General features: G+C 42.4%; 1 protein-coding gene and 1 long non-coding RNA gene across 2 annotated transcripts in view; one reads left to right on the top strand and one right to left on the bottom strand.

The window, feature by feature from the left end:
• Window positions 1-13256, bottom strand: part of plcg2 (phospholipase C, gamma 2) — a 61143-nt gene that overhangs the window by 37799 nt on the left and 10088 nt on the right. Inside the window, exons 2-6 of the mRNA XM_020612722.1 lie at window positions 6859-7050; window positions 1845-1994; window positions 1041-1134; window positions 902-949; window positions 416-500 (exon numbers count right to left, since the gene is read on the bottom strand). Coding sequence (XP_020468378.1) covers window positions 416-500; window positions 902-949; window positions 1041-1134; window positions 1845-1994; window positions 6859-7042 — 561 coding nt within the window. The 5' untranslated portion in view covers window positions 7043-7050. The remainder of the gene's footprint in view (window positions 1-415; window positions 501-901; window positions 950-1040; window positions 1135-1844; window positions 1995-6858; window positions 7051-13256) is intronic.
• On the top strand, window positions 12301-13250 carry LOC109967272 (uncharacterized). The gene is made up of 3 exons (XR_002275905.1): window positions 12301-12448; window positions 12588-12671; window positions 12819-13250. It is a non-coding gene; the product is annotated as an uncharacterized LOC109967272 (long non-coding RNA).

Below are 13256 nucleotides of genomic sequence, written 5' to 3' on the forward strand. Positions count from 1 at the left end.
GACCTCTCCTCTGGACCCCCCTGGATTTAATCTACACCACCAGCCACCGCCTCCCAGGTCGATGCACAGTCTCCCTTACCCAGTTTATCCCTGCTCTTCTGTCTACAGCCATCATCACCTCCACCTCAACCAGCCCAGGAGTGACCTCTGCGTCCGCAGCCCGGTACATCATCATCCACCATACCACTGACTGTTTTTCTGCTGCTGCTGATCGACACCCGGTCATCTACCTCATTACTCCTCCTGTATATATGTCACTACCTTCACTGTAAATAAACCTCACTGCTTGCACCGAAGCCAGCCACCTGGGTCCGCTTTTTATTTGCTCGCTCACTCTGTGTTCGAACACACCCTAACAAGCACTTAGAGAAAACAATGATGAGGACACAATATAAAGAGAAAAAAAGAAGAGTACCAGGAATCGATCTTTTAGAGCACGAGAGCTGGGGGCCTTGTAGTTGAGCAATGGAAGCAGAGCCTTCAGCTCCTTCATGGAGATGCTGGAGCGCATACAAAGAGCTGTCAGAGATTGATCTGGCCACATGCTGAAGTATTATTATCCTGCTAGTTCTCATAAATATAACTTTTAATGGATTTCAGATGTGATACTGTGTGTAAAGTATTTAGGAAAGAAAAACAAAAGTTTTCACCACTTCTGACAGAGGTGATTTCTCTACATGAGCTCCTATAGGTTTTTTTTTTTTTTTTGACATACTGAAATTGGATTAGACAATACTCTTTTTACTGATAAGGACTTAACATGGTAAAAGAAAAAGGTATTATCAAATCATATAATACCAGTGTCAAAGTCATATAATACCAGTGTCAGACACAATACTGATTATATTGTTTACTGTATGTCCTAGAGCCAGTATAACCTGGTCATATTTATATACACTACCTGTTTGTCTTTGTCTGATTGACAGAATACATCTGCTTCCTCAGCCAACTGTAGGAGAAACAACACAGTGATGGGATAAGTCTTTATTACTAAGGACTATGTGAATATGTGCAGAATGTGTGTTTGTGTGTGTGCCTACCTCTCTATAAGAACTGGAGTTGATGCAGCCAGTGTCTCTTCCCTCAGCAGTTCTAGTCCTGTCAGCCATTTTTGAGCCTCCTCCACAGAATCAGCTAGAAAATGAAACACATGTATCACTGTGATACTCTGTGGATGAGGAACGGTAGATCAGACATCAGCTCTGCTGAGTAGGAAATGTTTGCCCTTTGAACTCGCTTTACATGAGGAGAGTTGCTCAACATTTCAACATACTTCCTGAAGCAAAAGGCACACGGAATGTAGAGTCCTCCAGAGTGTGCAACTGTCTGTCAGACCTTATCATATGGGAAATCTAGGAAATGGTGAGAAACTGCTTTATGCACATATTTTTCCTGAGGTTTATAAGCATAAAGTTAGGTTACACTAATAAGTTGCACAGCCAGTGCAGTTACATACGCATGCCGTTTGTTAACCTGTATACTAACAAAAATGTAAACTCCACAGTTTGTAGTTTCATAGCATGAAATTAATTCCAAAACCTGTGCTCACTGACTGTATGGTGCAAATCACGTGATGGACCGGAGTACTGGGTGGATGACACTGTGCCAGTGTGTGAGCTTTAGAGGTGTTGATACTAGCTAACTTGGCTCTATCCAAAACTGAGGACAATGTTGGACAGAGCCAGATTAGCTCTTTTATCTCATCCTGCAGTCCTTATGCTAAGCTTGGCCTACTCTGTACTTACTCTACACAAACATTAATATTTTGGTCTCCTCCATGAGAATGAGCTTTCTTCTCAAAATGAACACCAGACTAGAAACATATTTAAAAATAAAGCCATTACCTCCCAGACTGAGGGTGTTGAGAACAAACTGTGAGCCATAGAAGATTGTGAAGCAGGTATTCTCTTCGTGTTTGTCCTTGCCATCTCTAAAGCGCTCAAAGTCCTTGGAGTTCCTCCCTGGACGGATCTCTCTGATCTCAAACAGGTCCACTGAAACACAGCACAGACATTTCTTGGGGTTGTTTTGAAGAAGGCCCTTTGTAAATCATCGTCTCTGGGGAAGGCATAATTTCATCTTTAGCTGCAATTACAAAACACAAGTGCTGTATTACTTGTATTACTGTTACTATGGTTAGCATTCTGTAGGGCATAGGACATGCCTCATACCATCTCATAATACTGAAGAGTAGGTCAGTATCTCTTTATTATCTCAGCTGATCCAAAATGTAGCGTTAATCTAAAGTTAGTAGTTCACACAGAAGTAGGTTGTCAGCACTTGGTTCAGCGGTGAGCCTTGCCTGTCATACATCTGTGCTTTGCTGTTAAAGCTGCATTAACTAAAATTTTGTTCAAATTTGAGTAATTCAAATTAAAAATTGTCTAGAAGTGTTGTCTCCCTGCTGTACTAACCCCTCACCCCCACACCACTCTCCTGTCTTCAGGCCTTCTGTTTATTTCTTGTCCTCGGTGGCCGGCTTTTTAAAACCTGCACCACACTTCTTCCATGCGCCCGCTGATCCGAGGTTATAAGATGCATTTTTCAAACCATTATGGCTAATTTCAGACAGACTGTGGAGACTCCTTGTGGGGGTACAACCCAGGGTGGGAGCGGAGCTGTTCCACCCAGGAGGCCGCATTCTGTGGCACAGAAAGACTGCGACAATGAACGAGGCAACATCAGAGTTAACATTGGTTTGGCGTGTCAGAGAGGGAGACCATTAGAAGCATCCGAAAGACTAAAACTTGACACAGATGTGGTTTTCTTTGTGCTAGACGGGCAAGTACTGTAGCTGGTTAAACTGTATATGTCTGCATCATTAGCAAGCTGCATTGGCAAATGTTATGTGTGTCAAGTATGCAACACTGAACACAATGTGTCTGTGACTGGAACATTAGTGCTACTGGGAAAAAACATTCCTCGGTGTAATTTGCTTGTGTTACTGCAGATACATCTGCTACAAACAACATCAGACATACATATCGCTAAAGTGTAATTTGACATTTAATTTATTTGACATTATGTCGCTGCAGTGCCACTGAAAACCACAGGCTCTGTGGCCTCTACATTTTGTATACATTAGTTACTGCTGCTCCACCTGACTACCACAACTGTCTCTGGCTGTCTGACCACATACAGTATGGCCTACTTTCACAGACAGGGCAGGAGGGGCAAAAAGGAGAATGAGGAGGGGATACTGTTTGAATTTGTTTTGACTCTCACTTCACCCTTAATGGTTGAAAATGACAAGGAAAATTAGTTAATCTTCTACTTTCGGCTGCTCCCATTAGAGATCGCCACAGCAAATCATCAGTTGCCACCCAGCTGATGATGCGCATGCTAAATGTGGCATGTTTTATGCTGGATGCCCCTCCTGATGAAGTCTAATTTAGAGTTGCCAATTAACCTAACCTGCATGTCTTTGGACTGTGGGAGGAAACTGGAGCACCCGGAGAGAACCCACACAGGCACAGGGTTAACATAAGGAGAAATTAGTTAATGCAGCTTTAATATTCCAGCAGTGATAAGTGTCTCATACCTGTTATGATTTTCACACTAGGTTAGGACCCAAAATGTAGACCAGGATGATGAAGAAGCTTAGAAATACTTTATTAAATAATAAGAGCACAAGGGATAAAAGTGTAGCTGTGGTGTCAGGAACCCACAGGCAGTGAGCAGGGCAGGTGGGGCGCAGCATCACTGGGGAGTCAGGAATTGACAGGCAAGTTGAGTCAGACTGGTATGGCGATGGTGTCGCAGAATGGTCGGAAACTCACAGGCAAGTGAAGTTAGGCTGGTGGGACGACAGATCAGGAACACAGCAGGTAATGTGGGACAGGAGACACACCAGCATCGCTGGGGATTAAGAATTAGTGCTGAGTGTCCGTGCAAATTCTCAGTCATCCAGGTCATAGTAAGCTGAAAAAATGTAGGGAAATCATCTGGACTTGGTTTTAGGTAGTAGACGTTTCACCTCTCATCCAAGAGGCTTCATCAGTTCTGCCCAACTGGCATTGAGCAGCCACACCAGAGGGGACATTAAGACCGGGAACAGAATCAGAAGCGGTGCTGGTGTCCCAGCCGACCCGCTTGAGAACAGGAACAAAAGCGGCGTCGACATCACAGCATTGGCGTCATGACCAAAATACTGGAGTTATGGCATGGACTGAGTAGTGTGCCGCCTCCGTCTCTGACCTCTCTTCCTGGAGACGGAGGCGGCACACTACTCAGTCCATCTCTTCATTTTTAAAGTTGATCCAAAAGTTAATCTAGAGAGTGACCATTGCGTTAGCAGAAGAAGTATTTCATTGTACAGGGAAACACGTTTCCTCACTGTGCAATGACAATAAACCCTTGACCTTGACCGGGAGCTAGTGTCATTATTACCAGCTGGCTAACCACAGCACTCAGGCTGCTGCCAGAAGCCAAAACCGTAGCTGATGAGCTTGTGTCTCCCAGCATCTCAGTGTTAGCTACTAAACAGTAATTATATAAATAGTGTAAAGAAGAAGAAGCCTGGTTTACATTCAACAACTGTACACAAAGGCATATTTATCTTTAGTAAACACACTCCTATCACTCAACAGTGAGCTCTGGCTGACCCAGGTCAGAGGTCAGAGGTCTTAGGTATCAGGTTTCAGCAGGCACTGTTGAACTCTGCCTTTGCATAGTGAGCTGTGACTAGCTCTCAGATTTGTGTCATCACAAATTTGGTTTGCCCACAGACATTTGAAGTCAGGATTTCTAGGAACCTATTATGACAGATGACATAAAACATCCAAACAGCTAAATGCAAACAACACTGCTGTCAACACCATACTAATTAATAGCGTTTCTGCCAGTGTAACATTTTTCTCCACAGCTTTTTCAGTTTTTGGCCGATGAACTAAAGATACCAGTTAAAGGGTCAGTTATCCCCAGTGGCCCTTAGTGGTGTCCAGAAGCTTTTGGTTTGCAGGATCTTTTCATAGTTGCATCTGAGAATTCTACCACTATTACAATACACTGATGCTAAATGGATGTTTGATTGTGGTACATTTTTGCGATTAAATTAAAACTTTAATGTGTAGTAATTTCAAAATACTTTTAGTAGAAACATCCATCAAAACATATTTTAATGGGGAGAGTTGCTGTCAAAGGCTCCTGTGATCCAGACCCATCACAGCCTGGCAGCAGTGCACAGATCTTCCATTCTAAAGGCTTTTGACCAGGGTAACACGCCATCAGGGGTGGGAGCTCACAGCTGCCAGTCAATATGTAACACTCTTATGGCTAACTAGCAGGCTAACAAGCTACTGTTTTCAGTGTTAGATGTGACAGCTACATGAAATGAAGGACAAGAAAAGAGAGTTTTGAAGAGAAGGAAGAAACCAACACATTTGGATTTAGATCATAAAGTCATATCGGCTCAGCTTTCAGAGGGTTGATGGAGAAGAGGGAAGCTGATCTGGCATTCTTTCTGCTGGACTGGTATGTTTATAGTAGTATGATAAGGATTCAAACCACTACCCTTTGCTAGAATGTGTCGTCTGCACTCCCAGTGTGACCAGCAGCAGCTAGCTAAGCTAAGGACGTCACTCATTTGCTACTTTCAGTTCTAATAATCAGCCAGTCACATCCAGGCAAGTCTGCTGCAGCATCCAAATCAATTTGTGATTGTGAATTACGTTAGTTTGATGCCCACCAGCTGAAAGCGTTGTAGTCCCCACTAACTTGATGATTTTCCCCCCGGAGTCTGGCTCCCAGCCACCCCAGTGTGGCACCTGCTGCAGCTGTGATGATATTATTTTGCTGTGTGTCGCTCTGTCTGGTTACCCAATGATGTAGCTAAACTCATCAGTATGTTTGTTCCATTTCGGACGTGTTTTCAAACAGCATGTGTCCTATATGTGATAGAGTGGTGAAGTGTTTTTTGCAAAGCAACCTTTTCAGGGTGGGCTCCTTCCTCTCACTTTCCTGTCCTGTAGTGGTTTCACCTTTAACCAACATTTTAAAGGAGCTCAGTTACACTGAAGTTGTCCTGTGGACAGTTCTGCCTATTTTTCCTGCTTCTCACACATTGAATGACAAACCTCTTGAGTTTTAACACATTTACAAAATGACTTTCTGAATATTATAAATCCTGCATTGCTTACATCCATGTTTGCTAGCTTGGACTCTTTTTCTTCTTGACTTTGCAGGTCCATTGCTGTGCTTCCTCACTCATTACCATCACTAATGGTTGATAAGTGGAGAGTGAAACTAGTCACCTGGATGCATGTGCATGATACCCATACTACTGAGCTGAAACAATAAATATGTTGTTAAGAAGTGTATAACATCATCCTATAGCTGAAGGGTTTGCAACCAGTGGCCCGCAGCCCACTGGTGATCCATGAAGGCACTCCAGGTGGTCCCCATGCATTCAACAATGTATTTCCAATATGGGATTCACATTATATTTTATTTTATTTTAACACTGGAATTTCCCCATTGTGGGGTCAATAAAGTCTTATTTTACCTTACCTAAACACATTTCTATGTATTAATTATTGTTTGTGAATAATTAAATTAGTTCGAACATATAAATATTACAAAAGCCACTGTGCCTTTCAGGATTAAGACAGTGCCCACTGGTCTATCCATCACACAACAGTGGTCCTCAGGTTGCTTCATAGTCACAGTGGTAGTCACTTGGCCACAATCATTTGAACACCCCTGCTATAGCTAACAAAACACTAGTCAAATTAAAGTAATTGTACAGTAGATACTAGCCCCGTGGTGTTAATGGGGAGGAGGTATTGTCACTGTGTTTTCAGAACTATATACACAGATGATGACATGATAATGATGATTTTGTATTTTTCATATACTCACAGACACCATCAGTCTTATCTGCGGTGCGTGTCCATGCCACCTGATGGGTCTCCATTATGACCTGTACAGTGAGCCTCTCTGCCTTCTGCCGAAACACTGTCATGACCACGCCCATCTCCAGGTCCCGTTTGATCACAGTCCTCTTGTACTCGGTCATCTCACCCTGCTGCACCGACCAAGCCATTTCCGCAGCTGTGACAAAATAGGAGCAGAGACATTCATTCACCGCCAGGTAACAGCTGCCACCAGAGGGCACAGTGCTAAACTCCTGTCTAAACTCCAGGCACAACCTGCAATATGCAGCTGTTTTCATGATATTTTATTCCTTACAGTGTTTTCTGGGGCTCTGGAGCAGTCAGAGAAGGTAACCCTGATGGGGTCCTCAGGTTGACTCAACTTAGGCTTGAAGACTTCATGGTTCCCCTGCTACTTCCTGTATGTAGACTTTTATTTTGAAGTTATTTCCCATGTTGTGCCAACCTCACCTGACCCAGCTTGATTCTGCCCTTGCCAATGCTCCCTTACTTCCACCTGTTGGTCATTGCTTTCCTGGTGCAGCTGTTTATATTCACCTCCTTCAGCTCTTTGATAGTTCATCATAACCTCCTGGTATCTTGCCTGCTCTCCCGCCCTCCCCAATGCTCCGGGGACTCAGCCCCTCATTCCCTTTTCTTGTTCATGGACTCTAGTCGAGTTAGTTTCAGGTTGTCCACTCTGTATTAGATTTCCTGAGCCTCGTGTTTCTGGTTTGGTCTGCTCCCTGATTTTTTTTATTTCATTTTTGTGCTATTACATCAGGCGTCAGGTTTGCACTTTGTTTTGATCCTTATGTGCTGTGCTTTATTTGCTTTTGCATTATTTTGAGTGCTCTTTAGTCATCTCCGTTGTCTCTGTTGATTTGTTACTCTATCTGTTTATGTGTGCCAGTAACTCTTAGCTTTCTTTGTTTGCTGTTTTTACTGATTTTACTTAGTCGGTGTTTCAATAAAGACTTTTGTCTTCACCTAGCCCTTCTGTGTGTGTATTCACAGTTAACCCTAACAATAGGAACGGCCCTGTTCCAGGCTGGCCCTGTGACCACAGGTAGGTTTGATGAATCAATGCTATAAGTTGTATGGGAAATCCAGGATCCAGGGTTTTTAGTCATTAACTTGCAAAGTGACAAAGTCTAATGGCTTCTGCTGCTTTTTTAAAAATGTGTAATCTATCTGTCACTCGAGTCTCCAGACTTTATTAAAGCATCATTTTAAATGATTTTAGTACCCCTTTATTGAACATATTTATATAATTTTTCTTAAACCTCTAAACTTGCTAGCCAGGTTTCATCTGACAGTTACATGCAAAATAAACAAACTAATCTCATCTGGCCTTTATTTGTAACCACGATGAAAACATAAAGAGAACACACTGATACACAGAACCTGTGCTAACAGGCACTATACATGTAGCTGTAGGTCATCTGGGAACAGAACTGCAGTGTTAAAGATCTTTTTCATGCCATCTGCAGTTGAGCTGTGTTTACAGGTGACATGAAGCAGGGCAGTAATCGAAGACAAATACGATGTTCCAATAATAGAGATAGTAGCATTCTGTATTGTAATGTGTAATGTTTTCACTTCCTTTTAAGAATTCATCTGAATTCGACTTGTCATCCCCTGTCACAGTCAAGATGACACTTTCTTCTATGACAAGCTCTGATCACAAATATTTTCCTAGAACACACAAACTGACTACAAACTGCATGGCTGCTCAGTCTGTGAGTCGTGCTCCTACAAGTGCAGGAGAAGTTGGGGGTCTTTTATATTTCTGTGCCCAGGCCCCACTGACTTAAACTCTGTCCCTGAGTTTACCTGACTGTGTGTTAGAGGATGCTAAACAGGTCGTGCTCGATAGGTTTCATTCTATTCCCTTGCTCATGGTCAAGATACTGTAGGTCTTGTATACATGCTCTCTCTCTCTCTGCTCAGTAATGCTGCACACGTCTGCACTTTAATGTTGAGATCTCAGTGTTCAGAGTGAGTTCACAGAAAACATTTGCTCAAAGGCTCAAGTCAGAAACTAGAGCCTCCTGCCTGGAGGCCTCCTCGCTCTCACATTGACGTGGACGTACCCTAACCTTATCCATTACCTTAACATCACCCTGGCCTTATCCCTAACCTTAACATCACCCTAACCTTATCAATTACCTTAACATCACTCTGGCCTTATCCCTAACCTTAACATCACCCTGACCTTATCAATTACCTTAACATCACCCTGGCCTTATCAATTACCTTAACATCACCCTGGCCTTATCCCTAACCTTAACATCACCCTGACCTTATCAATTACCTTAACATCACCCTAGCCTTATCCCTAACCTTAACATCACCCTGACCTTATCAATTACCTTAACATCACCCTGACCTTATCCCTAACCTTAACATCACCCTGACCTTATCCCAAACCTTAACATCACCCTGACCTTATCCCAAACCTTAACATCACCCTGACCTTATCCATTGCCTTAACATCACCCTGACCTTATCCATTACCTTAACATCACCCTGACATTAAGCCAAGTCTTCAGTCTAAGGTAGGTAGAACATTATTGATCCCACAATGGGGAAATTCCAGAGTCTAAAAGTCAATGTTTTACCTGGTGGGGACCACCACTTGTGAGTGTGTAAACTGGTGTTGGACTCCACAGTGTGAGTAACACCAGGTACACAACACAGACACAAGTACACATCTGCAGATGGTGCCTCTATCTAACACAAAGACTTTAACAGGATGTGCCCTGTGTTTGTTCTGCTCACACAGTGCTAGCTGTAACTTCGGTTCTTTTAGTGTATAATAAACCTGGTTATATTTTAGTCATTGGTGGTGTTGTTATATCTAAAAATGTAAGTGAAGCCAGCCTCTGCTCTCAACCTACTCCAGTTTTGTTCATTACTGTACTATTCCACTATAAACCTGGTTGTAATGCATTTATAATAACATTGAAATGCTAATAGCTTTACTAGATGTTCCACTTATTTTGCTATTTTAATTATTAATTAGAATTCCAAAATTCATGGTCAATCATTCGTGAGACTGGAGTACCCAGGGTGCACCTACTTTTATTTCGGTGCTCGGAGGCAGACTTGGTATTGCACCCACACAGTTGGACACATTCTAACAGCTGGCTCAGAAACACACACTATCTATAATGCAGCCTTCTTCACTGTTTCCAGAACAGACACAAACTGAACTGATGACCGATTAACCTCCATTCACTGTGGCTGGGTTCTCCTCCAGACAGCGACAGGAAGCTGACCTCTTCCACAAATGTTCTAATAAGTGGGTGGACGTCCTCCCACCAAATCCACAACATCTCTATTTTTGCTTTGCTGCAGCTTTTTATAGCTCAGGCTCATTAACTGTTGTAAAAGCAGATGAAGACAAAGTGATCTGTAACTAAAGGAGACACACCCTCATACAGGTTTGTTGAATGGTAACCAAAACACGTACAGACATCGCCTTGGGCTTTAGGGAATTGTTCAGTTCTTTCTGACACGTTAGAAATTGAACTAAAATAGTCAATGAAGAAAATCAGTGGTGGGCACAGACATGGACAGTCACAGATTGAGCAGCCACAGGAGTTGTAGTTCCTGTAGTTTGCGTGTTTGTTTTGTGTCTCTTTTGTAGTTTGGTATATTTTGGTAGTTATTTTGCTGTCTTTGATATGTTGTATCTGGTAAAACTACCTTATACTACGTATAATCTGAGTTACTGCTGAGTTCGAGCCCCGGCCTGAGTTTCTTTACAAATAAAATCACAACTATTAGAGAAAAAATTAATCAGATCCTTCCCACAACTCTCACAGATGTTTCATCAAGTACAACAGCTTCAGAAACAGCAACACATCACTTGCACAAGAATGATTTGTTTGAGGATTTTCAGTCAGGTTTTAGAGTCCATCATAGTACAGAAACTGCATTGGTGAAAGTCACCAATGATCTTCTCCTAGCCTCAGATAAAGGACTTGTCTCCATACTTGTCCTCTTAGATCTCAGTGCTGCTTTTGACACCACTGATCACAGCATCTTACTGCAGAGACTTGAACATGTTATTGGGATTAAAGGAACTGCACTAAGTTGGTTCAAATCTTATTTATCAGAAAGATTTCAATTTGTTCATGTTAATGACAAATGTTCCACACAAACTGAAGTTAGTCACGGCGTTCCACAGGGCTCTGTGTTAGGTCCAATACTCTTCACTTTATACATGCTCCCTTTAGGCAATATTATCAGGAAGCACAACATAAATTTCCATTGCTATGCAGATGAGTTACTTTAGATGACATAGCTCTTGCCTCCAGTACTACTGTGAGGAACCTTGGAGTCATCTTTGATCAGAATATGTTCTTTAAATCACACATAAACCAAGTCTCTAGATCTGCCTTCTTTCACCTGCGCAATATTGCAAAAATTAGGAGCATCCTGTCTCAAAGTGATGCTAAAAAACTGGTCCATGCATTTGTTAGTTCCAGGCTGGACTACTGTAACTCTTTACTATCAGGATGTCCCAATAATTCCCTAAAAAGCCTCCCGTTAATCCAAAATGCTGCAGCCAGAGTACTGACAGGAACTAGCAAGAGAGATCATATCTCTCTCATATTAGTTTCTCTCCACTGGCTCCCTGTAAAATTCAGAATAAAATTTAAAATCCTTCTCCTAACATACAAAGCCCTTAATGACAAGGCTCCATCGTATCTTAAAGACCTCATAGAGCCTTATCATCCTAACAGAGCACTTTGCTCTCAGAGTGCAGGTTTACTTGTGGTTCCTAGAGTCCACAGAAGTAGAATGGGAGGCAGAGCCTTTAGCTATCAAGCTCCTCTCTTATGGAACCAACTCCCAGTCTCAGTTCAGGAGGCGGACACCCTCTCTACCTTTAAGAGTAGAATAAGCTAAAGAATAAAGCTAACTGATACTAAAATAGAATAAGCTAAGCTGTTCGATAAGAATAGTTGTTCATGGTTTGTTGCTCATATAGCTTTCATCTGACCATGATGAGAAGTCACTGGCCACATCAACCTGACCAGTGTTTGATTGTTTGTTGTGTCTTGTTGCTTTTCTTCTTTTGTCTCTCCTCTATCCACTCACCCCAACCGGTCGAGGCAGAAGGCCGCCCACCAAGAGCCGGGGTCTGTCGGAGGTTTCTTCTGTTAAAGGAAGTTTTTCCTCCCCACTGTCGCCAAGTGCTTGCTCAAGGGGGATTTGTTGGGTTTTCCCTCAATAATGATAATAATAATAATAAGGTCTAGACTTTAATTTGTAAAGTGTTTGAGATTGTTCTTGTTGTTATTTGGTGCTATACAAATAAAACTGAATAGAACTGAATTGAACTGAACTGGGCCTCCTGCTCTCCTGATGTTTCTGTGTCCTCTCCAGCTCTCTGACCTAAGACTACCTGTAACTGACCGTAAAGCCCCCTCTCAGATTTATTATCATCAACTCAGCATAAGGGCGCTGAAGAGGTTTGCCCCGGAACGTGAATGAGGAAGTGTTGTATTGTTATATTTTCCCGGTTTCATTTCACTCACCTCATGACCTTCGTGGAGGATGTAAGCAAACCATAATGTCGTTCGTACTGGGGATTTGTCTATTGGTTTGATGCTTATTGTTAATGTAAATGCTTACATAGTTCTCTGGTAACTTTTCTCGCTATATGTTCACGTCATTTTGGTTCTATCTTTATCTCAGAAAACACGCAAGCTAGTAGTGCTTCAGGCCGAAGACGCAACTAAGGTATCCAGGTTTTATTGCGGCCTTGGTGAGCGCAGCAAGGTTTGTGAAATATGGTGTTCTTACTTGTATAAGGTTGTAGAAATACACTGATTGTAAAGTGTCATATTTCTCGTAATTGTTAGTCACATTTTTTACATATTTTAAAGTAGCAAACTTGTGTTTCTATACGTTTATTCTGTATTTCAGTTTTCACGGTGCTCGAAGCTGGTCATTGCCGACTGCAAATAAACATACCGCACCTGTAGAGACTCTCTGCTCATTCGTGACGCCAAGGGCCGTAACACTGGCCATTCTTTCACAAGTGACAGGATGTCTGTGCTTTTGAACACACAGTGAACACTGCCCCAAAGAGCCCAGACACGGGGACACGACCTTAATATCAAGTGTGATTTTATGGGTTTTATTTTATCCAGTCATGAATCTACACAGTCTAGATCCAGGAATGCATTTTTAAACCCTCTCTGCTGAGTTTCTGATTCATAACCTAAAGCTGTGGGCTGCTGGGAGGACACGGTGTCCACATTGTCTGACCACAAACAGGCTGCGGTTTCTTACTTGATTCGGCTCCCCCACTCATTTTATACCCTTTAGTAGAAATTAATTTGAAGGCTGACAAGTTAGTTC

This window comes from Monopterus albus, unplaced genomic scaffold (assembly GCF_001952655.1).
Source record: "Monopterus albus unplaced genomic scaffold, M_albus_1.0 scaffold127.1, whole genome shotgun sequence".
Lineage (NCBI taxonomy): Eukaryota > Metazoa > Chordata > Actinopteri > Synbranchiformes > Synbranchidae > Monopterus > Monopterus albus.